Consider the following 27,454-nt stretch of genomic DNA (forward strand, 5'->3'; position numbering starts at 1 on the left):
TTTTATTTCTCTAGTATTCTGGTATACAGAAATATTAAAGTGGCTTCTATGAGCTGGGCACTGTTCTACATGCTTGGGATAAGTAAGCAAACAGAGGCTACTCATTTGTGCCCCTCCTTCAGTGGGGGGTGGGGTGGGAAGAGAGGTACTGAATGTGAGAAATACATATACTACGTGGTGTGTTAGGAGGTGACAAATGCAATGGCAAGAGAGAAAGGTGAGTGGGGAGAGTCTTGGGTATGTACTGTAGGGATCAGGTACAGTATTAATCAGGACTGCCTAGCACCATCAAGCTAAAATTGAGCAAAGACTTGGAGGTCAAGCAGTGAGCCATATGGGTATGGGGAGAGAGCATTCCTGACAGGGGATGGCTGGGTTCAGAGCACCTGAGTTGATGGACCTGAAGACGTGATTCCTTTGTCTCTTCAGTCTTAAGCTTGTCAGAGTGATAGTTGGCTCTGTAGAGAGTATCATTGGCCATTTTCAGCCTAGGTATCTCAATATCCCATCACTGTTTGTTTCAGAGATGGAACAGGCATTGGGACCCCAAGATCCAAACCAAGAAGCAGCAGAGATGCCAGAGGAAGAAAAAGGTTTGTATGATACTTTATGGTGATCACAGACAGATTGCTTCATGGGGCATCCTTTTATTGGATCTATAACTGCCACCACCTCTGAAATTTTCTTCAGTTTATAGCATTCAGGAAATTATACCATTCCCAACCTGTTCTTCCACTGCTGCTTGTTGAATAATAAGTTACTGTAACCTGGATAATTTCTCTGACTCTACTCTGTTCTTAGATTATAGTATCTGTTTCTGGACTTTATGATTTTGTTGCATTAATAGGTAACTTTTTTGTACCAGTTGACTGCTGGAGATTTCCATGTTGACAAAGTTATACATGCAGCTGTGGAACGGGTTTGGTTTTTTCCAATATTCGTACTAGTGTATAATCCAGAAAGAATCATAGAAACCTAAATCTTGTAATGAAAAACATCAATCCATTTCTCAACTCTTGAGTTCTGTTCTGTAGAAGCAACTATACGCCACTCTAAGCTGCCACTTTCACTATTCCTATGCTCAAAAGGGATTAACACTGCAACCTCTTGGTTTTTCAATCGTCATGGTAGGCAAATACCTCTCTCCCCCAATTATTTTCGTGGAGCAATCAATTTTCAGTGTCCTGGATATAAATCGATGCTGAGCCACATAATACATCAGGATTATATGCTCTTTTCTAGAGCTGCCATAATATATTTCCACAAACTGGGTGGCTTAAATAACAGAAGTTTACTCCCTCAATGTTTCTGGATTAGTCCAAAATTAAGGTATCAGCAGGGCCGTGCTTTCTCCTAGGGTTTGTGGGGAGCAGCATCCTCGTTTATCTGGCTTCTGATGACAATCCTGGGCTTGTGGCTGTATCCCACCAATTTCTGCCTCTGTGGTTACATGGCTACCTCCTGTTTTGTGTCAGAACTCTGTCCCTTGTAAGAATACATTTGGCTACATGTAGGGCAATCCAGGAGAAGTTCCTCTCCTCAGAGTCCTTACATTTGTTATACAAGGTCCTGGGGATTAGGATGTGGACATATCGCATTTTTGGTGGTGGTGGTGGGGTATCGCTGTTCAGCCCCCTACACATATCGTTTTTGGGGAAATCCATTGCCTGTTTGAGCTAACTCCTTTTTAAACTTTCTGTGCTATCATTATCTCCAAATTCGTTGGGAAGTGTAATGCAATGGGATGTAACAAGGAACCTATCAGCTCCCTTGTCACTATTTCTAGACAGTTTCCTGAAGCTGCACATCCTTCCCTATCTGGGACTAGAGACTCTCCTGGGCTTGATTTAATCTCAAATTCCACTTTCTACTCTTGAATGTTGCCGTCCCCCTTTTGCTTAGGTCCTACCTCCATCTGTCTTCCTTACCACTGTTTCAGGGGTCCCCCTTTATAATAACTTAGAAAAGTCAGTATGGGGGAATCTCTTTGAGAGCTTGCCTGATAATTTCTCTAGTGTGCCCGTGATGAACAGCATGGGTATAATTGTCTGGTTTGAGAGTGCTTCTCCTTCTCCTTCTGTTTCTTTTTTTTTTTTTTTTTCTTTTTTCTTTCTTTTCTTTTTTTTTTTTTTTAAGATTTTATTCATTCATGAAAGACAGAGGCAGAGACCTAGGCAGAGGGAGAAGCAGGCTCCCTGTGGGGAGCCTGATGCGGGACTCAATCCCAGGACCCTGGGATCACGACCTGAGCCAAAGGCAGATGCTCAACCACTGAGCCACCCAGGTGCCCCTCCCTCTATTTTTCTGGTCATCTAGTGCCCAGTGTGGCTAAACCTTGATAACTTAGGTCATATACAATGTAAGAAATTCCTATCTCTTACACTATGAAAGCCTATGGGGTCCTCCACCCTTGTGTTCTGAAATGTTATGGGGTGACTAGGCTTGGGGGTCCTTACCCTCTTAATTGGGATGGATACTAAGCAGGACATTTAACTATAAAAACATGCTTTTCTGCTCTCAAATATTCAGCATTATTTTTTTTTTGGCATTAATTATTCCATCTCTGTTCTTTTTCTGCAACTCTAATCAGGCATTGTGTTTCCTGGGACTAACATTAGATCATAACTTTTTTTTTTTTTTTACAAAATTTATTTTTTAAATTATCTTGGGTATAGTTGACATGTTACATTGGTTTCAGGTGTACAACTTAGCGATTCAAAGGTTTATACATTATGCTGTGCTTACCATAAGTGTAGCTGCCATCTGTCCCATTACATCAGTATTATAATATCATTGACTATATTTCCTATGCTGTGCCTTTTATTCCTGTGACTCATTCGTTCCATAACTGGAACCCTGTATCTCCTCTTTACCCATTCTGCCTTCCCCCCAGTTGTAACTTTTTAATCCCATGCTACCATCTCTGTTTTTGTTAAAACTGTTTTAAAGATTACTTCAACTTTCTTTTTCTTTAATATTTATTTATTTATTTATTTATTTATTTATTTATTTATTTATTTATTTATTTATTTGAACAAGAGTGAGAGAGCACGAGCTGGGGGAGTGGCAGAGGGAGAAGAAGCAGGCTCCTAGCTAAGCAGGGAGCCCAATGCAGGGCTCAATCCCAGGACCTTGGGATCATGTCCTGAGCTGAAGGCAGATGCTTAACCAACTGAGCCACCTAGGCTCCCGTCTTTTCTTTCTTTTTTCTTTTCTCCCCTCCCTCCCCTTTTCTTTGCTTTCTTTTCTTTGCTTTCTTTTTTCTTTCCTTTCCTTTCTTTTTTAAAGATTTTATTTATTTATTCATGAGAGACACAGAGAGAGGCAGAGACACAGGCAGAGGGAGAAGCAGGCTCCGTGCAGGGAGCCTGATGCGGGACTTGATCCCAGGACTCCAGGATCACGCCCTGGGCCCAAGGCATGCTAAACCTCTGAGCCACCCAGGGATCCCCCCACTTTTTTTTTTTTTTTAAGATTTATCCATTTATTCATGAAAGAGAGAGGCAGAGACACAGGCAGAGGGAGAAGCAGGCTCCTGATGGGGAGCCTCAGGACCCTGGGATCACGCCCTGAGCTAAAGGCAGATGCTCAACTGCTGAGCCACCCCGGCGTCCCTCCCTTCAACTTTCTATCATACCTTTTGTGAAGTCTATTTCACCAATAATAATTTTAGTATCAAAACTCTTAACAGTATTTCTTCTTATTAATATCCTTTTCAAATATAGTATCTTTTAAAATTTTTCTTCAACTTCTGGAGCAGTTTTTGGTTCCCAAAGTTCTCTGTTTCTTGGTTAGAATAAAGTGATTACACAAGCAGATATAAATGGTACAGTGTGCTTAATATTTTAGTGTCTCCTATATTATCAATTAATTCCATAAAGGTAGCCAGCTTAAAAATTTGGTGTTCTTCCAGCTTTTCTTCATGAATTAGATTATATATCAGTTTGTATCAAACAACAAGCAGTATAAACATATTAGCCTCACTCTTTAATAGCTACTTTATATACCATTGTATGGGCATATCATATATTGTATGGCCTATATATAGCTTACACTGTTGGTAGAAATTTAGGCTTCTGGGTGTGTGCATATTAAACAGTACTTCTATAAACATCCATGACCCATTATGTACATCTGCAAGTATTTCTGTAGAAGATGTGCCTAAGCTAGAACTCCTGAATCAAAGCACATGCAGAATCTAAGCTTTGAAGGTAAATTGATCTTCTAAAAGGCTGTATAAAGCGACTTCTCCAATGATACTATGAATGTTTGTTTTGCTGTCCTGCTATCAACACAGATTCTTTTTTTTTTTAAGATTTTATTTATTCATGAGATATATATATATATATATATATATATATATATATATATATATATATATATAAGAGAGAGAGAGAGAGAGAGAGAGAGAGAGAGAGAGAGAGAGGCGCAGAGACATAGAGGGAGAAGCAGACTCCTCACAGGGAGCCTGATGTGGGACTTGATGCCAGACGCCAGGATCTCGCCCTGAGCCAAAGGCAGATGCTCAACCACTGAGCCACCCAGGTGCCCCAACACAGATTCTTTCAAATATTTGCCAACTTGATAAAAATTCTGCTCTGATTTAATATTTGGTTTGCATTTGTTCTATGAGTGAGTTGAAAACTGTAATTGCTTTTAGCCTGTTTATTTCTTGCAAAATAACCGTTTATTCTCCCCTTCTACTTTTTTGGGGGTTTGTGCTTGCTCTCTTCCTTTTCTTTTTAATTTTTAAAAAAAATTTTCATATTTTTTTTATTGGAGTTCGGCTTGCTGTCTTCTTTATTGACTTGTAAGGGCACATTACTCCTAGAAAATGAATGACCTCGTAGTCTGTCCTATAGATGGCAAGTATTCTCTGTCATGCAGTTTTTCTCTTTTGAATTTACATGTGTGTGTTTATGTTCTGCTTTATTTCATCTGGATAGCAAGACTTCTCTTGGCTAGATGGCGGCGAGGCAGAGACAGGAAGGGTAGCTCTGCTGTAGCTGCCACCTGAGGTTTTTTTTTTTTTTTTTTAAGATTTTATTTATTTATTCATGAAAGACACAGAAAGAGAGGCAGAGACACCGGCAGAGGGAGAAGCAGGCCCCCTGCATGGAGCCTGATGTGGGACTTGTTCCCAGATCCGGGGATCACACCCTGAGCCAAAGGCAAATGCTCAACCACTGAGCCACCCAGGTGTCCCTGCCACCTGTGTTTAGATTCACATGTTTTCCAATTCTTGCTGCATGGAAGGGAACAAAGGGCAGGGGGAGATGGATTTCCTTGTACTGAGGAAGAAGGTCCTAGAGGAGTCCCTCTTTGAATCCATGAGATCCATTTCTTAAAGGTTGAATGGTCCAGTCTTGAGGTCAGTCCAGAACAACAGTTCTTGTCTGGAGATGGGGTAAAGCTCTGCAAGGTTGAATATTTGAGGCATGCCAGCCTTCAGGGACCTTTGATAATCTGAGCAGAAAGGACCCCACCTCCAGAAGATGACATTTCTCCTCTGGTAGGTAAAAGAAAAAATGTTTTTCCATTCTTTCCTGCTTATTTAGAACTTCTACACCAGGGAACTGGGGTTCAAATTAGTTGAAGTATCCACAAAGCATCACAGCCCTAAAGAAAATGCGAGGGTGGGGCTTTGGTATTCCTACTCTCCTGCTCTTTCCACTAGAAGTAAGTGTGTGTGTGTGTGTGTGTGTGTGTGTGTGTGTGTGTGTGTGTGTAGTAAAAGGAATCCTCTCCACCAAGATATTTAAGCCACAAGACCAGAATGCATGTACAACTTTATTTTCGTTAGCAATTCCCACACCCTTGTTACTAGAAATTATTAGTAATCCTATCGGTTCTACTCTCAATATGTACCTTAAGTCGATTCATCTTCTTTTAAATACTATCCTCTAGTTCTTCACAAGCTCTATTCAAGTGTTTCCACAAAGAACCAGGGACCTATTGTTGTTGCTGTTATGTTATCAACGGATATGTTTGACCAAACCTACCCACTTTGACTTAAACAGAAGCTGCTTCATAAGTGGGTTCTTTGCTCCTTTCTTGTACCATAACTCCCTCTCCAAGCAACAGTGACCTTTTATTTTTTTTTTAATTTATTTTTTATTGGTGTTCAATTTACTAACATACAGAATAACCCCCAGTGCCCGTCACCCATTCACTCCCACCCCCCGCCCTCCTCCCCTTCTACCACCCCTAGTTCGTTTCCCAGAGTTAGCAGTCTTTACGTTCTGTCTCCCTTTCTGATATTTCCCACACATTTCTTCTCCCTTCCCTTATATTCCCTTTCACTATTATTTATATTCCCCAAATGAATGAGAACATATAATGTTTGTCCTTCTCCGACTGACTTACTTCACTCAGCATAATACCCTCCTTTTAAAAATGTAGATTAGGGCTTATTATCTCTTGACCTTTAGAACAAAGCTACTTGTGACCAGCCCCTCCTCACAGTTGAGTGCCGCTGTCGGGTACCTCTTTCACTGTGCTCTAGAATGTTCTTACTTTTGTCTCAGGGCCTTTACATTAGCCCTTCACTCTGCCTGAAAGCCTCTCTTTCTACATCTTGGACTGGCGGCTTCTTGTAATCCTGGTGTTAACTGTCCTGCAGAAGGCTCTACAGATCCCTTCTGCCCTTCAAAGGGCATTCTCAGTCTCATATTCTGTGTTTATTTGTGTATATATTCAAACTATTCTGCTATCTTTGCTACTTTCTACCACCATACTCCTCCCAAAAGCTAGACTCTCAGAGGTAGAACTTGTTTGTCTTGCTCAAGGTTTAATATTAAAAACTTACTATTCCTAAGGCTGAAATTCATTTTGACCATTGTTTGGTTTTTGCCTCACTTCTCTGTTTTAGTTCACAGAAGAAGATACAGAGAGAGGATGAAGGCTAAAATATTGATGATGTGGGACAACATGCCATGGCCTGAAGACCATATATATCTCCGCAATGTAACTGAGAAGGAACATGATGAACTGAAGAGCCTCCTGTATCCTAACAGGACTGGAGCCCAGCCACAGACAATCATCTTGGAGGGAATAGCAGGGGTTGGGAAGACCACTCTGGCAATGAAGGCCATGCTGCATTGGGCAGAGGGCTTTCTCTTTCAGCAGAGGTTCTCCTATGTTTTCTTTATCAGCTGCCATAAAGTTAAAGACATGAAGGATACCACATTTGCTGGCCTGCTTTCCTGGGACTGGCCTGACTCCCAGGTCCCCATTGAAGAGCTCATGAGTCACCCCGAGAGGCTCCTGTTTGTCATCGATGGCTTTGAGGAAATGGACATGCCTTCCAACTTGGACAACAGCCCACCATGTACAGACTGGTATCAGCAACTCCCAGTCAACAGAATCCTGTTCTACTTGCTGAAGAAAGAATTGGTTCCCATGGCTACCTTACTGATCACAACCAAAGAGTATAGAACCAAGGATCTTAAAAAGTTGTTACTGAATCCATGGTTTGTACAAATCTTAGGGTTCACAGAGGGAGACCGGGAAGAATATTTCATCAGGTACTTTGGTGACCAAAAAAAAGCTAAGAAAGTCTTGTATTGGGTAAGAAAAAATGAGACCCTGTTTTATTTCTGCTCTGCCCCCCTGGTATGCTGGACTGTGTGTTCCTGCCTGAAACGGCAGATGGTAAGAAATCCTCATTTCCAGATAAGCACCCAGACCACCACCAGTCTGTATGTTCATTTTTTCTCCAGCTTGTTTGCCACAGCAGAGGTGAGTTTGTCAGAGCAGAACTGGCCAGGGCAGTGGAGTGCCCTATGCTCTCTGGCTGCAGAGGGGATGTGGTTTAGGAACTTCACATTTACAAAAGAGGACCTCAAACACAAGTGCCTGGAAGCCCATCTCATTGGTTCTCTCCTCAGGTTGAATATTCTTCGTAAGGTAAATGACTGTGAGGAGTGTGTTACTTTCACTCACCAGAGTTTCCAGGTGTTTTTGGGGGCCATGTTCTATGTACTTTGGGGGACAAAAGGATCCATTGGTGGCCCTGCAAAGCATGAAGAGATGAGGGTGCTACTGAATAATGCTTTGGTTGACAGAAACTTCTATTGGAATCAGATGGCTCTTTTTTTCTTTGGCCTTTTAAAAAGAAGCCTAATAAGAGAACTGGAAGATACTTTGTGTTGTAAAGTGGGTCAAAGGATAATGGATGAATTATTAGAATGGGCAGAGGAATTAAAAAGTTATGACATTGTCCTTAACCGTTTTGAGTTCCTACACTTTTTTTCATGCTTATATGAGACTCAGGAGGAAAACTTTGTAAGGCAAATTTTGAGTCATCTCCTTGAAGCTGACATCAATATTTTTGGGAATCAACAACTCCAAGTTTCTTCATTTTGCCTAAAGCACTGTCGAAGTTTAAGTAAGCTAAGGCTTTCTGTCACCAGTTCCATCCTTCAAACGGAATTGACTTTCAGTGTGGAAACTCTGGAGTGAGTAATGCAAACCATTTCCCTCCCATCTTTCCAGGCTCTGAGTTCTTCCATGAAGAACTGGGGATATGTTATGTTATCATTGGTTATGATTGACCAAGCACTCTAGGTCATTCCAACCTAGAAGACTATTTCCCTTTAGGTGTCCTGTAGGGATTCCCCAGGTACTTCAGTTGATCAATTTTGCGGTGGAGCTTCCATTTCAGGTCCTGCAAAGTGAAGGTGTATGTGCCAGGCATTGTGCTAAGATCTCTACCAAAGCTATGTCCATTACTGAATGGAGGGTAGGGTGTTATTGCCACTCATAGATGAGAAAACTGAATAAAAAACTGAATTTTCTTATGTCAGTATAGCCACTAAGCAGCTTAGCCTGCATCAATGCTCAGCTCTCTTCCAGAGCTCCAGATCTCAAAATGCTGGTGCCTCTCCTTTGAGCATGAGTTGGGGTGGGGATAGGTCCAATTGTGTCAACTAAATCCTGAAGCTTATTATGAAGAGTTTGTACTTTTGCCTCTTGGAAGAGGAATCCCAAAGATACTTAAACTACTTCTAGTTCTTACCCTATGACCTTTTCCCATTGCTGATATTGTTGACTTCCAGTCTAGGAGATAAGTAGATCTGAGTGTTCTAGATATTTTAGGCCCTAAGAGTGTTTTCTAAACTCCTCTCATGAGACAGAGGTTACTATGTGTTCCCAAATCCTTTGCTTGATCCTCAGACCTTCAAGAAATACCAGTTCAATTTTGGTTGTACAAATAGAAATTTTGAGAAGATTAATCTGTGTTTGCCCAGATTGGAATATTCATAAGATGTTTGGTTTTGGGGTCCGGAGTCCTTAATATTTAATATATATTGGCTGTCATTTATTTGTCCAGTCTTAGATTCCCTAAAACCTAAATAGGGGCTTTATTTAGGTAGTATTCACTTTGGGTTATGTAAGTGTCCTTACTACCAAATGTTTTCCAAAGGATAATACCATTTATTGTAAGGATTAATACTCCATCAACACTGTTCCTCACCTTACACACAATTATCCTAAAGCTGAAGATGTCATGTTTTCCCTAAAGTTGATAACAGACTTTCCAATGTTAAGGACAGTCTGTTTCCCTATAGTATTTCTTTCCCTTGGTGGTTTTTAATTCTGTTGTATCTCAGAATTAACTGGGATGTTAAACATATGAATAGGTGGCATGTGTACACACACACACACACACACACACACACATGCACACCATGGTTGGAAATATTGCTCTACCCAATGCTAGAATTCTGGGCTCATCATGTAGAATTTTATATTCTTCAGATGATTTTAATGTGTTCTTTGTTTTACTTTCTTCACTGGAGATAAAAAATCTAATTCATGATTTGGATGCTCTTTTACTCTTGTAAATATTGAGAGCCTACTACATTAAAGAAATTCCAAATTTCTAATAACCCTAAGTTCTAAATATTTGCATAAACCATTTTAATTGCAAAACTCTATGAAGGTAAGTTTTATTTATTTTTAACGGTCATATTACTTTTAAGTAACTCTTAAAAATCAGATTTAAAATGATAAGGTAATACAAATTCACAGCACTAACAAAGGTACAGAAACAAATAAGATGAAAAGTAAAAGTCCCCACATATCCTAAAACCCCATTTCCTTTTTCTAAAATTTATTTATTTTTTTATTGGATTTCAATTTGCCAACGTATAGCATAACACCCAGTGCTCATCCCATCAGTGCTCCCCTCAGTGCCCCCCCCGCCCACCTCCCTTTCCACTACCCCTCGTTCATTTCCCAGAGTAAGGAGTCTCTCATGTTCTGTCTGAGGGTAAGTTTTATTATGTACATTTAGAGATAGAAAATTGGAGCATGGAGATTAAATCATATTATAGGTAACACAGCTCTGAATTTATCTTAGGTCTTGTCTGAACTTATGGATTATACCAATGGCCACCTTGCCCGTGGCCTCGCTTATGCAGTTTGTTTCCTCTGAAAAGGATGGTTGAGGATTGTTGGAATAAAAGATCCAGAACTGTAAGAACTATACTTTGGGGGCCATGATTTTCCTGCCTGGAATGCCAGTGAATTCCTACACTTCCTTTGGGACAGTTTTTGCCTCCTGTAGACCACCTCTAGGTGTTACTTTAGTAACCCTTCTTTCTTTCTCTCATAAACAACAAGGCCACATTCCAAGATTTATCAGTGGCAAGATATTTGCTCCGTGTTTTGCAATGGGCATGTGAGTGAGCTGGATCTTAGTAACAGCAAACTTAATACTTCTTCAATGAAGAAACTCTGTTATGAGCTGAGAAATCCAAGGTGTAAGCTCCGAAAACTGACGTAAGTGTGACACAGTTTGAAAAGTTCCATTGGAAAATAATCTGGCATTTTCCTCTTGATTGCTGCAGTGAGTATCTGTTTTCCAGAAAGTAAGCTCAGGTGCTTGGGAGAATAAAATAAATAAATGTGTTTGTGTGAGTTTAGGCAAAGACTTGGCAGTCTGTCATGAGTGATCTTGCATGAGAGGTACAAGTAGACAAACTAGTTTTTCCATAAGACTGCTATTTTGAGCTGAATATGAAGAAGCAGAAAACTTGTAGCATGTGATTGGGACAAAACATTTGAGGAGAGCCAGAGTTTATGTGGAGCCCTATGAAGGGTTGGGTCTTAAGGAAAGGTGGGTAGTTTGTGGTGAAGCATTTGTTCATTCAATGGATACTTATTGAGCATCTCTTATTCATTCTGAGCTTATAGCAGTGAATGGAATGGATAATTCTTGCCTTCACAGAGCTTACAGTGTTGGAAAAACAAGCTTAAATGACCAGAGTAGTGTACGAGACAGTGAAATTTCCCAAAGCAGGAGGAAATCGTTAAGGCACTCAGGGTGTGGAAGAGGAGGCTTTGCATTTTTTGATAGAGCTAGCAGAAGGGCCTCTCTTATCTCAAAAATATTTGAGTAAATATCTACTCACTGGAGCTGAAGCATCGTTTTAGACTGAAACCTCTCACATGATGTAAATAGAGATCACAGGGTCCCAAATCTGACTCAAAGGTAGAGAAGAATAGAGGTGGCGCTTGAATAAGCAGCCAGGGAAGAGCTGCTACCTGAGTGAGGACAGAGTGAGTGACTCTTGGAGTTCGAGAAGGTGTTGGGTTGGATGCTCTGGGGTCCACACCAACTTCCTACTGTTCCTCTGAAATTCAGTACTACCTTGAACTCTGAAAACCAGATGTATGCACTGATTCAGTGAGTTAAGAGAGATTTGCCAGTAGTGACTGTCCTCAAACTTCAGTGTATTCTGTGAATGGGATCAAACACACAGGAGGCAACCTTAAACATCCTTTATTAGGATATGACTTTTTCATCTTTTCCTCTTGCCCCTCCATTTTGGTCTTATCACTTAGTTCTAAAGATGAGGAGAAACAGATTTAAGAAAAAACAAGAGGAGAGATATATTCTCACCAGACCATCCTGGGTTGGGGTGTGTGTGTGTGGGGGGGGGTGTGGGGGGGTCATCCCCTGCCTAGAATAGTGGGCAGCTCCAGGGTCTCTTATGGCAAACTTGGTGGGGGAGAGGATTAATTCCTGATTGAATACTTCCAACTATGCTTCAATATTTGGATTCCTTATATATGTATATCCTTGAGGGAGGCGGTGCATGTGTGTGCATGTGTGTACGTGTGTGTGTGTGGTAGAAAGTCAAGAAGAGGAAGCATTCCCCTTCACGAGGCCAGCCATCACTTCCTCCCTTCCTCAGGTGCAAATCAATAACTCCTGTGAAGATTCTGAAGGAGCTTGTCCTTGTCTTACATGGTAACAACAGGCTGACCCATCTGAACTTGAGCTCGAACAACTTGGGAGTTCCTGTGTCCACGATGATCTTTAAAACCTTGAGGCATTCAGCCTGCAACCTCCAGTATCTGTGGTAAATCTCTGGTTTTCCAGATCTGTCCTCCACATCACCCCTAGCTTCGTGATGCCTTGGGAGGATGGGACTCAGCATGGCAGCAAAAGGGATGTAGAGAAAAAGGAACAAAGGGAACAAGTATGTGGGTACAGGGCAGTGCTTTGCAAAACTTAATGTCTACCAGACCCATCTGAGGGCGCATGTTAAAATGCAGGGTCCTGGGATCCATGCCCTAAGACCCAGCAGTGCTGCTGGGGGGCCTGATAGCTAGCATTTCCAATAGGCTCCAAGGTGGTGCTAGACCATGGACCACACTCTGAGTGGCACAGACGTGGGGGCCATCCTGCCTGGGGTAAGGATGAGGAACAAGGAGAAATAAGCTTTTGTGGAGAAAGGCCTCCAAATGAAGACCCCTCTTCCCTGGAGTAACTGCCTGTGTTGGGGCCCCTTTGTTAGGTTGGAATCATGTGGCCTTACCCCTCTGGTGTGTCGTCATCTCTTTGTGGAGCTCAGCAGGAACTCCAGTGTGAGCTTTCTCAGCCTGGGGGACAATGATCTCTCAGGTATGAAGGGTCTGCAGGGGCCCTCTGGGATGTCAACATCTTCCCTGAAGGAGCTGTCGTAAGTCCTCTTGCCTTGTCAAAATGGTGTCTTTGCAAGGTTAAGTGGCAGGGTGGGGTGGCAGTGGGAGCATTTCTGGGGGGAACTTGGGGATCCCCCTATTGTAGTTACCTACCCCCAATGACACACTCTTTATCTTCATTCTTTTTCACCCTACTCCTTAGGGCTCTCTCTTAAGACAGCTTTGCCCTCACCTTAATTGTGGGAGTTTTGCTTGCCAGCCTTCCCTAAACTTAGTGGTTTTATTTTTAATTAATTTATTATTAAGGATTATTTATTTGAGAAAGAGGGAACATGAGCGGGGTTGGGGGGCAACAAGGAGGGGCAGATGGAGAAGCAGACTCCCCACTGAGCAGGAAGCCCAATGCAGGACTTGATCCCAGGACCCTGAGATCATGACCTGAGCTGAAGCAGAAGCTTAACTAAGCCACTGAAGTGCCCCATTTTTTAAAAAAATATTTTATTTATTTGAGAGAGGAGGAGGAGGAGAGAGAGCACAACTGTGAGAGAGGGGCAGAGGGAGAGTCAGATTCCTCGCTGAGCAGGGAAAAATCAGTGGTTTTAAACTGGGGGTGATCTTGTCCCCTAGGGGATATATGGCAATGTCTGGACACTTACTTGGCTCTCACAATTGGGAGAGGAGGATGCTACTGGCATGTAGTAAGTGGAAGCCAGGTATGATCAATATCCTTCAATGCACTGGAGGACTCCCTACTCCCCCTACACACACACACACACACACACACACACACACACACACACACACCAGCACCAGAAAGAATGATCTAACCTGAAGGTCAGTAGGGCTGATATTGAGAAACTTCACCCTTTCTTCTTAAAGCTTTTGTTCCTTATCCAGTTTAATCTTTTCATGATGTTTCGGTCCCAGATGTGTGGCTAAAGGAACTGGGAGTTAAAGAGAAAGTGGGAATGCTGAGGCTTACCCTGCACTTGTAACTTCCACAGCCTGGAGAAATGCAACCTGTCAGCAGCCATCTATCAGGATCTGGCACTGCACGTCTCTAGCACCCAGAGGACAACTCGACTATGCCTGGGATTTAATCCACTCCAAGATGATGGTGTGAGACTCCTCTGTGCTGCCCTGACTCATCCTGAGTGTGCTTTAGAGAGACTGGTGTAAGTTTCTCTTGGCTCCATTTCTAGAAGTGACTCTCCTTGGGGGTGGGCATGGAGGAAAACAATAAGTCCTTCATTCAGGACCCATTTATATCATTAAGTTCTAACATGCATTGAGTGATTACTCCATGTGCTAAGCATCATTCTAAACACAGGTTTTGAGTAGCACCTTGGGATTTGTTGAATCAATCTGGAAGTTGTGCCAAGGACCTCAGTTTTAACAAGGATACTGGGACATTATGATCTAGTCAAACAACCTCTGAGCTCCTATCCCCAGACACAGAGCTGGGCACCAAGGTTGGGGTGGTAGACAAGACAGACAAGCTTCTTGCCTGTGTGGAGGATGCAGATGTATCAGTGAGATCCCCAAAATCAAAAACTAGTAGTTCAGCTAGGAGGAAAAACAAAGTGGAATAAGTAGACAAGAAGTAGTGGGTTGGTTTCCTGGTAGTCTTCTCTCATCAGTCTATCCAAGTAGGTGACACTGAAGCCACCAGACATTAAAGAAGCCACATGCAGAGGGAAGGAAGAGGAGGGCAGAGGATCTGAGGGTGGAGTGAGTTTGGGGTGTCATAGGAACAGCAAGACCACTAGTAAGGCTGGGGTAACGTGAGTGATGGGCAATGATAAAGCTAGAGAGGAGACAGGACGATGCCTGGAATATGCTCTGGTGGGAAGGAATCCATTTTGTTTGGAGGAGAAATGTCATCTGAGGACTGGAGTTTGTATGGGGACATACTCTGAAAGATCACCCAGACTGCTGTTGAAAGGTGGACTATAATGAAAGCAAAAAATAGGAGCAGAAGCAAGTGCCTGTAAATCAGGCAAGAGGATGAGAGCAAATTGGCCAGAGTGAGATGGTAGGATTTGGAGTATACTTGAAGGTAGGAGCAATGGGACTTCCTGATGAATTAGTGGCAGTTTAGGAAGGAAAGAACTGAAACACCTCCAGGTGATTGGCTTGGCAGCTGGGTGAAAGGTGGTGCCATTTTCTGACATGGGGGAGGACAGGGGAGGATGAGGTTTGAGTGTAAGGGGTTGGTTTGGGACATGGGAGCATGAGATGCCTATTAACCACATAGAGATGTTACCCAAGGAGGTGTATGTAGGGCTGTAGGTCTCCAGGGGGTTGCCAGGTGAGGATGAGTCTATTGGTAGTGGTAGGTGCCAAGTGTGATTTCGTAGATGTTTTCTACTTTAGCTACACTGTGCTTCTCTGGGGCAGGTGTGGAATAGATGAAGAGATGGATTTTCCTGGAATTGGATATTGTTCAGGTGAGTATAAAAGGTACATCCAAGGGGGCAAATGGTGAAAGACCATAGAATCTGAGCTAGGGACCCAAGGGTTAGCACTCACTCAGCCCTGAGCCTCCAAAAACCGTAATATGGGATCCCTGGGTGGCGCAGCGGTTTAGCGCCTGCCTTTGGCCCAGGGCGCGATCCTGGAGACCCGGGATCGAATCCGACGTCGGGCTCCCGGTGCATGGAACCTGCTTCTCCCTCTGCCTGTGTCTCTGCCTCTCTCTCTCACTGTGTGCCTATCATAAATAAAAATTAAAAAATAAAAATAAAAAATAAAAAAAATAAAAAAATAAAAACCCCGTAATATTAATAGCTAATTAATACATATGTAATATGAACTAATATGACAGTTATAGGTTATATTAAGAATATATATAATTATGCTTATAGCAATATAATATATAATTAGATATTTAATATAGATACATTAATATATAACATAAAATATCTTATATATAATCTCTTTAATCATGATGTTATACAATAACATCATGTAAATATAACCTATCACCTATATATTTTAGATCTATAATATATATGGTATACATATTTATTATATATATCTAATGCTGATAGAATCTCTTTATATTCCATATCTCCTACAACTTGTATTGCACACTTGCCAAGTACTGTCCCAAGCACTGCCTGTCACGGCTCATGGGATCATCAATAGTGCTGTGATGGGCCATCATAATCTCCAGCTTAGCAAGAAATGAAGGCTGGAGGGAATAATGCAACATGCCTGACAATAGTTAGTAATGGCTGAGCAGCATTTGAACCCATGTCTGACTGGTTCCAGAGCCTTAGGTTCATTCCTAGCTGCCTCCAGGTCATTTAAAATGTTTTCCCTTCTATTTATTTTTTATTTTTACTTAAAAAAATTCTCGCATCAAACTTTTTTGACACGTGAGAAGTCCTATGTATTTCGAGTACAAGTTGGTAAGTTAGGGGAGAAGTACACACCCATGAGACCATCACCACCATTAAGGCCATACATGTATCTGTCCCCTTCCAAAGTTTCCTCCTTCCCCTTTTTTAATATTAAACTTCTTTGTGCTATCACTTAAGATAGAAAATTTAAATACATAGAAAATTCTAAATCTTAGAGAACTATAAGCACACAATACTGTACTGTTTAACTATAAGTGCAATGCTGTATGATAGATCTTCGGAACTTGCTCTTCTTGCGTTACTGAAACTTGAGATATTTTGACCATCATCCTGTTTTGTTTTTTTTTTTTTTTTTTTAAGATTTGAGAGAGCGTAAGCCGGGGGCGGGGGGCAAAGGAAGGAGAGAGAGAGAATCCTCAACAGACTCCCTGCTAGGAGCAGAGCCCAACACAGGGCTCAATCCTAAGACCCTGAAAACATGACCTGAGCTGAAATTAAGAGTCAGAAGCCTACCCAACGGAGCCACAAGGCACCCCAATCATTACCCCTTTATTTATGTATTTATTTATGTATGTATTTATTTATTTATAAATAAAAGATTTATTTTTAATTGGTGTTCAATTTGCCAACATACAGAATAACACCCAGTGCTCATCCCGTCAAGTGCCCCCCTCAGTACCTGTCACCCATTCACCCCCATCCCCCGCCCTCCTCCCCTTCCACCAACCCTAGTTCATTTCCCAGAGTTAGGAGTCTTCATGTTCTGTCTCCCTTTCTGATATTTCCTACCCATTTCTTCTCCCTTCCCTTCTATTCCCTTTCACTATTATTTATATTCCCCAAATGAATGAGAACATATAATGTTTGTCCTTCTCCGATTGACTTATTTCACTCAGCATAATACCCTTTCATCCACGTCGAAGAAAATGGTGGGTATTTGTCATTTCTAATGGCTGAGTAATATTCCATTGTATACATAAACCACATCTTCTTTATCCATTCATCTTTCGGTGGACACCGAAGCTCCTTCCACAGTTTGGCTATTGTGGACATTGCTGCTATAAACTTCGGGGTGCAGGTGTCCCGGCGTTTCATTGCATCTGTATCTTTGGGGTAAATCCCCAGCAGTGCAATTGCTGGGTCATAGGGCAGGTCTATTTTTAACTCTTTGAGGAACCTCCACACAGTTTTCCAGAGAGGCTGCACCATTTCATATTCCCACCAACAGTGCAGGAGGGTTCCCTTTTCTCTGCATCCTCTCCAACATTTGTGGTTTCCTGTCTTGTTAATTTTCCCCATTCTCACTGGTGTGAGGTGGTATCTCATTGTGGTTTTGATTTGTATTTCCCTGATGGCAAGTGATGCAGAGCATTTTCTCATGTGCGTGTTGGCCATGTCTATGTCTTCCTCTGTGAGATTTCTGTTCATGTCTTTGGCCCATTTCATGATTGGATTGTTTGTTTCTTTGCTGTTGAGTTTAATAAGTTCTTTATAGATCTTGGAAACTAGCCCTTTATCTGATACGTCATTTGCAAATATCTTCTCCCATTCTGTAGGTTGTCTTTTAGTTTTGTTGACTGTATCCTTTGCTGTGCAAAAAGCTTCTTATATTTTAAACCACTAATGACCAGCATGTTCTTGATGTGCTCATTGCGTAAATCTGGGAAAGGATAAGTAACACAGATACTCAGCATGTTCTGGACTGAGGCTAAGGGGGACACCATGGTTGAATTCAGAGGCAGAGCCTGATGCTTGTGTCCCCAGGGGCCTCCATTTGGAATACTTTCCTGAGCATCTGTCTCTGTGGCTCTTGCCTCATAGGCTCTGGTTCTGCCAGCTTGGTGCGCCCAGTTGCAGGTACTTGTCAGAGGCTCTCCTTAAGAACAAGAGTTTGACACATCTGAACCTGAGGAGGAATAAGCTGAGAGATGAGGGAGTGAAGTTTCTGTGTAAGGCCCTGAGTCATCCGGACTGCAGCCTACAGAACCTGGAGTGAGTTCAACTGCCTTTCTGTCCTCCAGATGTTGCAAAGAGAGCATGTGAATTGACTTGCAAATGCCTGAGTTCCATGTAGAGCTGGAGCCCTGGGTGTAGACATGATTGCTCACATAGAGGAACTTCAGATTCTATTGGAGGAGGTAGATGGGGATGGGTGGTGGTGCCTATGGTAGGGGGTGGGGGTACTGGAATAACTGCTAAGGACCAACCACAACATGTTTTGGGTGTTCCCAAGACCACCCTGTGGGTTTGATGACTGACTCATAGAGGACTTCAAGAACTTGGCATGCAGTCCAATTTGTGGCTGCGATTTATTACAGTGAAAGTAGAAAAAGCAAAAAATCAGCAAAGGGAAAAGATGTACAAGGTGAAGTCCAGAGGCAAGGTGCAAGCTCTCTGTAGATGACATGGGGTGGAAGCTGCGTTGCTGTTCTGTCTACTTCTTTTCTATGAAGTAGATGGAGTCCTCAGACCTCCTGACCAGCACCCTCCTCTTCCCAGGGCTCAGAATTAGAAGTCTGGCTTTGGCATCTCTCTCTTCCTTAGAAGACTGTGGCATGGGCTCAGCTCAGGTACATAGAGCAAAGTCTAAGGATTCAAGAGTTATTCTTTTCCCCCTTATGTTTATTTTGTAGTTTGTCAGATTGTTCTTTCACAGCAGATGGATGTCAGGAGCTTGCTAATGCCCTCAGGCATAATCATAACATGAAGATTTTGGATATCAGGAACAATGATGTTCAGGATAATGGAGTGAAACACCTGTGTGAGGTTCTACAGGATCCGTATTGTGAATTGAACACACTTGGGTGAGTTGAAGCTGTTCTCTTTTCGGGAAGCCCCCCCCTCTCTACTCTTGCACTGGGAGGGAATAATATGCAGTCACCTGGGAATTCAAGAAGGTGGGGAACAACAAAGTTCTCTTGTTAAAAATATATTCTGCTTAATGATAAGGCTCAACTTCAGAGACAGTAGTTCATTCCAGTTACTCCCTCCTTGGTATATTGTAAGTATTCTTTGTTTCAATCAAAGGGATCTTAGGGAGGGGGCAGGTGCAGCATGTTTCCTGCCCCAGAGTCTTTTCTAAGGAGAAGCCTGATTTTAACCATAAGGTGATGTGTTTGTTCAGCTAAGATGGTTTAGACTAAAATAATAGGAGTTTTGGTTAAGTGTGGCTTACGTGATAGCTATTTTTCACACGGGTGGTGATTCTACTCACAAAATGCTTAGAGATCATACAGTATTTCTTTGTGGAACTCCTGCCATTTGCATTAAACAGATGGACCTTGAGGACATTATGCCCATAAGTGAAATAAGTCAGAGTTTTTTGTTGTTGTAGTTTTTTTTGTTTTGTTTTGTTTTGTTTTGTTTTTGTTTTTTTTAAACCACATCCTTGCCCTTTAAGAAGTATCTTCAGGTGCAGTATTCTTTATCCTGTGGGTAAAGAAGAAACAGTCAGATTTATGCAAGTAATTCAGGGTTCTGTTTGTGCCTTAAAAAGAATCCTGGTCTGGTTTAAGACCTCACTCTCTAGGTGCCTCTCCCTGGATGTAGAAATGAATAAAATGTTTGCAACAGTTATTGCATTGTTTTTATTATTGTATTGTTTTTAATGATGAATCCCTGCCTAACATTCAGTTCATTTTCATCCAGTTTCATTCCCCAATGCTGTAGCCTTCAGACAGGCACCTGAGTGTCTTATTTGGGTTCACAGGGTCTCATCTTTATTATCACACCAGAGTTTTTCAAGGTCAGCATTACTGACACCTTGGGCTGGGTAATGCTTGGCAGTGGGCTCTCCTGTGTACTGTATGATGCTGAGCAGCATCCCTGGCCTCCACCCCCAGATGCCAATGGCACCTCCCAACTCTGCAGGCATTGCTTAGTCTTCCCTATAGGGAGAAGATCACAGCTCATGGAGAGACATTGGCCTAGATGACCAAGGGAATACTATTAAAGGTACATGGTCAAGGTCAACAATATATAACATAGTGGTAAAAGCCCTGCAGGTGGCGCTAGACCAGAGACAGGACACACTTGTGTGATGGAACCCATTTTTTCTTTTTTTTTTTTTTTTAAAGATTTTATTTATTCGTGAGACAGACAGAGACAGGCAGACAGACAGACGTGGGCAGAGACATAAGCAGAGGGAGACGCAGGTTCCATGCAGGGAGCTCGATGTGGGACTTGATCCCAGACTCTAGGATCAGACGCTGAGTGGAAGGCAGATGCTTAACCACTGAGCCACCCAGGAGTCCCAGAACCCATTTTTCTTATGTCATTCACTCCCTGTCCACCAAATAGTACCTTTACGTTGAAGCATTCTCTGGATCCTACCCAACTTCTTCCACCCTAAGGAAACCTATTCTTTCCCTTTATTCTTTACGTATCAAAATTTTCATGTATAGACACTTGTCCCGTTTCTTTGTACACTTAGGTGGAAATTTCCACTACCTTAAACTGATATAACACTTTGTCATTTTCATCTTTGAACATATGGTTGGCTAGCTACTAGGAATACAGATTTTGTTTTGTGGAATTTAGAAACAAAATGAAAATGTAAGGAAGGGGCTGTAATCTTATTTTAGTTCTTTCAAGGACCTTATAAGTAAATTCACATCCACTTTTTAAGAGCATTGTTTCTTTCACAGTTGGGCAGCCTAACATTCTGTTTCCTCATCTGGCAAATGGAGTTTGATATTGGCTACCTTTTACAGGACTGGTATATGGATTTAATGAGTTATGTGTAAGCATTTGGAAAAGTGTCCTGTATGTGGTAAACTCTCCACTGTAAGCCAGTTTGCTTTAACCACAGACTTTTTCCTAGATCTGGTCTCATTTCTAATTTCTCAGTCTTAGAGGACCATCTTTCACATTTCCTTCCCACCCACTCCTAGGTTGGAGAAATGCAATCTGACGCCTGCTTGCTGCCAGCATCTCTCCTCTGTTCTCACAAGCAGTAAAAGCCTGATTAACTTGAACCTTTTGGAGAATGACTTGGAGCCCAGTGGAGTCAGCATACTGTGGAAGGCCTTGAAAAAGTCAATGTGCAAACTACAGAAACTTGGGTAATCCCCAGTGACTTTTATACTGGGAAGCACTAACTGAGAAGGGGGCTGGATGGACTAATGTTTTAAAGCAAACATTGAGTTCACTCTGCATTTAATTTGCTAAAGCAGTGCTGGCCAGCAGAACCTTTAGCAATGATGGAAACAGTCTGTAACTACTGTCCAGTAGAGTGGTCAGTAGCAGCCTGTGGTAACTGGGCACTTGAAATAGGGTTGGTGCAACCAAGGAACAGAATTCTTGACTTTCCTCAGTTTGAATTACTGAAATGGCCACATGTGGGTAGTGATGAACATACTGGGCAACATAGTCAGTGACAAGAAATGAAGAGTGTTGTAAGGAAGTTGGAATAGCATGTGTAAAGGCCCTGAGGTTGGACTACCAAGCTCTGTATTGCCCCTTCCAGGCATTGAAATAGAGCATTTAATTAGAATACTCTACCTTATTCAGTATTCTGGAGATAAGGTCAGAAACCTAAGTAGTGTCTTTTTAAATTTTATTCATTCAGGAGAGAGAGAGAGAGAGAGAGAGAGAAGCAGAGACATAGGCAGAGGGAGAAGCTGGCTCCCTGTGGGGAGCCTGATGTGGGACTCAATCTCAGAACCTGGGATTAGAACTTGAGCCGAAGGCAGACATTCAACCGCTGAGCCACCCAGGTGCCGCAAGCAGTTGGGTTCCCCCCAACACCAAGAGAAAGACCTTTAACTAGGCACATTTTAGCAGAAATCGTCTCCAATATCAAGGAACTTTTCCTACTTTGGGAAGTTGATCAAAAGCTATACATTCAGGACCTTATATTACCAACTTCAGGTCTAAGTAATGCATTTTAAAGGGTGTTCTATCTCTTTCTTGCAGGCTCAAGAAAGAGTTGTATGACCTAGTGAAGGTGGAGCTGGAGGAATTGCAGGAGAGGGGGTCCTTTCTAAGAGTCAAGTATAAATGGGATTTCAATGACCTTGAGGACAAGTGGTGGTGGTGATCCAATGAGGAGATGCCATGCTTCACCATGAGATGGTCTTGGATTAGAACCATCAGGAGATGGTGTTCCTGTTCAAATGCACTATTACCTCAGTGTTTTTCTGCCATTTGTTGTAGGCAGCATATTAAATACCCAATCTCCATAATCCTAATCTAATTCCACATTTGCCCCCAAGACCCTACATTGGCGTTGCCTTAAGTTTCCTTTTGTCCTTCTTGGTGTAATATCTTTGATTCTCAGATGTTAAGAAGATTCAATAAAGCAAAGGATATTTTTAAAAGTACCTTGATAAAGCCTAAGGCCTCATTTCTGGTAGGTTAAGAGATGGGATAGATGTGATTCTAATTCCATCATTATTCTGTGGATACCAGTCAGATGGAGATCCAGAACCACTCCAAGTATGCAAATAAACCCCATTTTGGCTTTGTGTCTACCTTTGATCCATGGCTCTGTTGTATTTTACCCACCTGAAAATAGAGGAACCTGGATCCTACACAGGATATAATGTGAAATTAATATCCTGCATGGGAATGCATATGAAGATAGGAGCTTATTACAATTTTCTTTCCCTTGCTCTATTATTCAATAAACAACAGCTTCACAAGTCTTAAGGAACAGTTGGATATTCATTTTATTTTACATTTTGTAGCTTATAAAATCTTCATGGTGTGTCTCAATCCTCACCAGAGCCCTGCAGGCAGAGACATTCTTCCTTGATGAATTGAAAAATGAAAGATACTGACAGTGAATGCTTTAAAACAGATCACAGAAATAGTAAGTCAAATAATGGAACTTGGAATCCAAGCCTTCTAAGAGCCAACATGTCTTATGAAAGCCAGTGGAGTCTTTTAGTAAGTTGCCTGCCATGATCCTTCTTTCCATCCATGTTCCCCTACCATAAACATACATGAAGCCCAGATCCTTGAAATACTTCATTCTCTTCCTCCTGCACTTTTGTCATTCATTGTAGATGAAAACTGGTAAAATAATAGGGGAGGTATATGAACTAATTTAGAAACTCTTGTTGAGGAAGATTTTAAAAACCAGCAGTTTAGATCTAGTCACCATGTCATGACTAAAACTACTGCTGATTAAAATGGCATCCTGTCATTTCTGATAATCTGACAAACTACTTGTTAACCCCAAATCCAAGACGATCCCAGTTTCTTGTTTCTTTATAACACAGGGATATTCTTCTGTGAGTACTGGATCTACAAATTGTCTATTCCTATTTTCTTTTTTTTTCTATTCCTATTTTCACAGTATTTTAGGAATTTATTCTGGAATTCCTGAATTTGCCATGGAATTAATTCAATTGTGGCAAAGGATCTTAACCCTTGCATGTTCTAAGAGTGTTGTTTTATTTCACAGCCACATAATGCCAAAATGGCTTTTTTTTAAAAAGATCTTATTTATTCATTCATGATAGAGAGGCAGAGACAGGCAGAGGGAGAAGCAGGCTCCATGCAGGTCAACTAATCTTTGATAAAACAGTCTCTTCAACAAATGATGTTGGGGAAAATTGGATAGCCACATGTAGAAGAATGAAACTGGACCACTTTATTCCACCAAACACAAAAACAAGCTCAAAGTAGATGAAAGACCTAAATATGAGGCAGGAATCCATCAAAATTGTAAGGAGATCATAGGCAGCAAACTCTTTGACCTTGGCTGCAACAACCTCTTACTAGACACATCTTTAAAGGCAAGGGAAACAAAAGCAAAAATAACTATTGGAACTTCATCAAGATAAAAAGCTTTTGCACAGCAAAGGAAATTCCACAAACCTAAAAGGCAACCTATGGAATGGGAGAAGATATTCACAAATTACATATCAGATAAAGGGATAGTTCCAGAATCTATAAAGAATTTATCAAATTCCACACCCCCAAAACAAAAAAAATCAGCCAAGAAATGGGCAGAAGACATGAACAGACATTTCTCCGAAGAAGACATACAAATGGCCAACACACACATGAAAAAATGTTCAGTATCACTTGATATCAGGAAAATACAAATCAAAACCACAATAAGATCCCTCCTCACATTGGCCAGATTGGCTAAAGTGAACAAGTCAGTAAATAACAGATGTTGGTGAGGATGTGGAGAAAGGGGAGCCCTCTTACACTGTTGGTGGGAATGCAAACTGGTGTGGCCACTCTGGAAAACAGTATGGAGATTCCTCAAAAAGTTCAAACTAAAACTACCCTATAACCCAGCAATTTAACTTCTAAATATTTATCCAAAGGGAACAAACATAGTGAATTGAAGGGGCACATGTACCCCATGTTTATAGCAGCAATGTCCACAATAGCCAATACGGAAAGAGCCCAGATTTCCATCAACAGATGAATGGGTTTTTTTAAAAAAGCTTTTATTCATGAGAGAGAGAGAGAAGCACAGAGACACAGGCAGAGGGAGAAGCAGGCTCCATGCAGGGAGCTCGATGCGGGACTCCATCCCTGAGCCCCAGGATCACGTCCTGGGCCGAAGGCAGGCGACAAACTACTGAGCCACCCAGGGATCCCCCAAAATGGCTTTCTAGGGGAATCAATAATAGGTATACCTACCCCTGCCCCAGGAAGGGTGATGGGGGTTCAGGAAAGGAAGAGATGAGAAAGAAGGGATTTGTATGAGCTGTGATTGCTGAGCTGCTTCCCCAGGCTTACTACTGGTTATGAAGCCCATGATCCAGCAAGGAGTGATTAATTTGTGACCAATTACACACTAACTGCAAGTCTGTGATCATGTGGAAGATCCACCCACTCTCCTTTTGCACACCTGCTACTTTGCCATCTTAAAAGTGTGGGTAGATGTGGCCAGGACCAGAGGGGGCGGGGGTAAGGCAAGGACAGTGTATAGTTGATGTTAGAAGCAGAGAGAATCCCCTTTGTGATGGTAATGGAGGAGCTGTGGTTGAGAAAAGGATCCTGAGTGGAATCTGGTGAGACAAATAGATGCTATAGAATGGAAACATCCACAGTGGCTTTGGATGATGGCACCACTGCTGCTTAGCTAGCGATTTTACACCCTTTAAGTTGACTTTCTCCCTACAACATGGGTCTGATAGCATCAATCTCAGGTTTTGCAAAATTTACACAAAGTAACTTTTAAAATGCCCTGTGTGTGGTAAACAGCTGTAAATATTTCTTAGGTTAATAATCTCCCTCAATCCTACCATCTCAAGATCCTCTCTAGCAAACTAGGTGCTTCATGACTCAGTTCTTTATCTGCATATCCTTCCCCCTCTTTTCTACTGACCTCTACTTTTGATGGAAAGAAATTTGAGATTACAGGGAAACTGTTGGAGTGCCTCCTAGTGGGTGGGAATGGATGTCCCCTTAATATAATTGTAGCAAGGGGAGTAAGTTCTTTGGTTCTTCCAGCTGATCTGTCTCACAGAAGCCCTGGTCGATTGTCATCCCTCTTTTCTCCAAATGACATTAAGTGACTTTTTAATCTTTATCTCTTGCATTGTTTATTGTGGTATGATGGACATAACCAATTCATCGTTAAGCCATTTTAAAGTGAACAGTTCTATGGTATTAAATAACTTCACACTACTGTGCAACCCTCATCACCATCCTTCCATGGAATTTTATCTTTCCAAACTGAAACTGCCCCATTAAACACTAACTCCCCATTTCTCATGCCCCCAGCTGGAGCCACTATTCTACTTTTTGGCTCTATGAATTTGACCACCCTAGATACCTCATAAAAGTAAGATCATACAAGGGCACGTGGCTGGCTTAGTCGGTTAAGCATCTGACTTTGGGCTCAGGTCATGATCTCAGGGTCCTGGGATCGAGCCCTATGTCAGGTTCTGTGTCCAATGGGGAGTCTGCTTGTCCCTCTCCTTCTGTCCCTCCCCACCACTCATGCTTTCTGTCTCTCAAATGAATAACTCTTTTTAAAAATGGGATCATAGAATTTTATCCTTTTGTTGACTGGCTTATCTCATTTAGCATAATGTCCTCAAGTTTAATTTGTGATACAGCAGGTATCCATTTCCTTGCTTTTTAAGGCTGAATCCTATTTCATCCACATTGTGTTCATCCATTCCTTTGTTAGTGGACACTTGCTGAAAAGTCTTAACTCCTAAATTGATGGCAAAGGAGTCCAGAAATGAAATACCCCTTAAGCTTTCCTTCCCGTTCCTACCCCCATCTTCATTCATGGGGTTGGAGGTCTTCATTTGGAGGAAGGGAAAGAAGAGTAGAGAGTCTTAGAAGCCATAAGGTATAGTGGGAGGAGGAGTACCTGAGTGGAGTATGGGGGAAAGATGGGAGAGGCAAAGGGCCATGAGGGGAGGGTAAGATTAGCAATGTAGAGAAATGACCCAAAACTTGGGAGGAGGCAAAAGAGAATTACTTAGTTGTTCTTTTGGGGGAGTGCTGTGCTTGCAGCTTTTGTTGATGGAGTGATTTTACAGCTCTTCAGAGGCTGACTTGTGGCATCTTCTCTGGTGTTTGTATACTACTTTTAATTTTATGCTTCTACTTTTTCAGTTTATTCCACTGAACAAGCACGACTCATGAGATAGAACATTTTAGCCTAACTGTCCAAATTTACTCTCAGATGTGAAATCTTTTCCTGCATCTAGTTAAATACTTGCCACTTTTTAAAAAATCACATAAGAGTCTCAATGTCAATTTAACAATCTAGTCCCATACCACGAAACTCAATTTAAACTTTAAGCTCTCCTGAACTAGGAGATGGAAGCCCGAATCCTGAGAAGGCATGTGTTCAGAAAGAGGAAAGGCAAGGGAGCAGGGAAGATAGTTACTTGATTGGCACAGTGACAGACTCACATCTGCACCACCCAATCTGGATGTGTAAGCCAGTTTTTCTGGAATCAGCAGAGCTTCCCATCAATAGAGAAATGCCCATTGGAGGCTTTACTGATGAAGACAAATACATGCTGAGCTCAGCTGGTAGCTTATTCCTTCCTGAACCACGTTGAGGCCAGAAGCTTATCTTGCTGATGTTTGGCATAGCAATTTTACACAGTGTCTACTACTGTCTTACTGTGCTGGATGTTGAGCTCACTTCTTCATGCCCACTCCACCTGCCTCCCTCTTGTTATAATTTTTATCCTTCTATTGGT

At 41.8% G+C, this 27,454-nt stretch overlaps 1 protein-coding gene across 4 annotated transcripts; it reads left to right on the forward strand.

Annotated features, from left to right (window-relative positions):
- The first annotated feature begins 6,887 nt into the window (after positions 1 to 6,887).
- Positions 6,888 to 22,607, forward strand: LOC119870888 (NACHT, LRR and PYD domains-containing protein 13-like). Of its 4 annotated transcripts, none has more exons than XM_038525624.1 (9): positions 6,888 to 8,459; positions 10,630 to 10,788; positions 12,273 to 12,374; positions 12,813 to 12,977; positions 13,944 to 14,114; positions 18,129 to 18,299; positions 18,941 to 19,111; positions 21,200 to 21,370; positions 22,224 to 22,607. In XM_038525624.1, exons 1-9 carry the CDS (start codon positions 6,898 to 6,900, stop codon positions 22,345 to 22,347), a joined length of 2,796 nt encoding a protein of 931 aa, XP_038381552.1. In that variant the 5' UTR covers positions 6,888 to 6,897; the 3' UTR covers positions 22,348 to 22,607. The 4 variants fall into 4 exon arrangements, with proteins under 4 accessions (XP_038381552.1, XP_038381554.1, XP_038381553.1 ...); XM_038525627.1 differs by having other exon boundaries at positions 7,440 to 7,569; positions 12,207 to 12,374; positions 22,224 to 22,605; XM_038525626.1 differs by lacking the exon at positions 18,129 to 18,299 and having other exon boundaries at positions 12,207 to 12,374.
- Positions 22,608 to 27,454: the final 4,847 nt, after the last annotated feature.

This window comes from Canis lupus, chromosome 1 (assembly GCF_011100685.1).
Source record: "Canis lupus familiaris isolate Mischka breed German Shepherd chromosome 1, alternate assembly UU_Cfam_GSD_1.0, whole genome shotgun sequence".
Classification (NCBI taxonomy): Eukaryota; Metazoa; Chordata; class Mammalia; order Carnivora; family Canidae; genus Canis; species Canis lupus.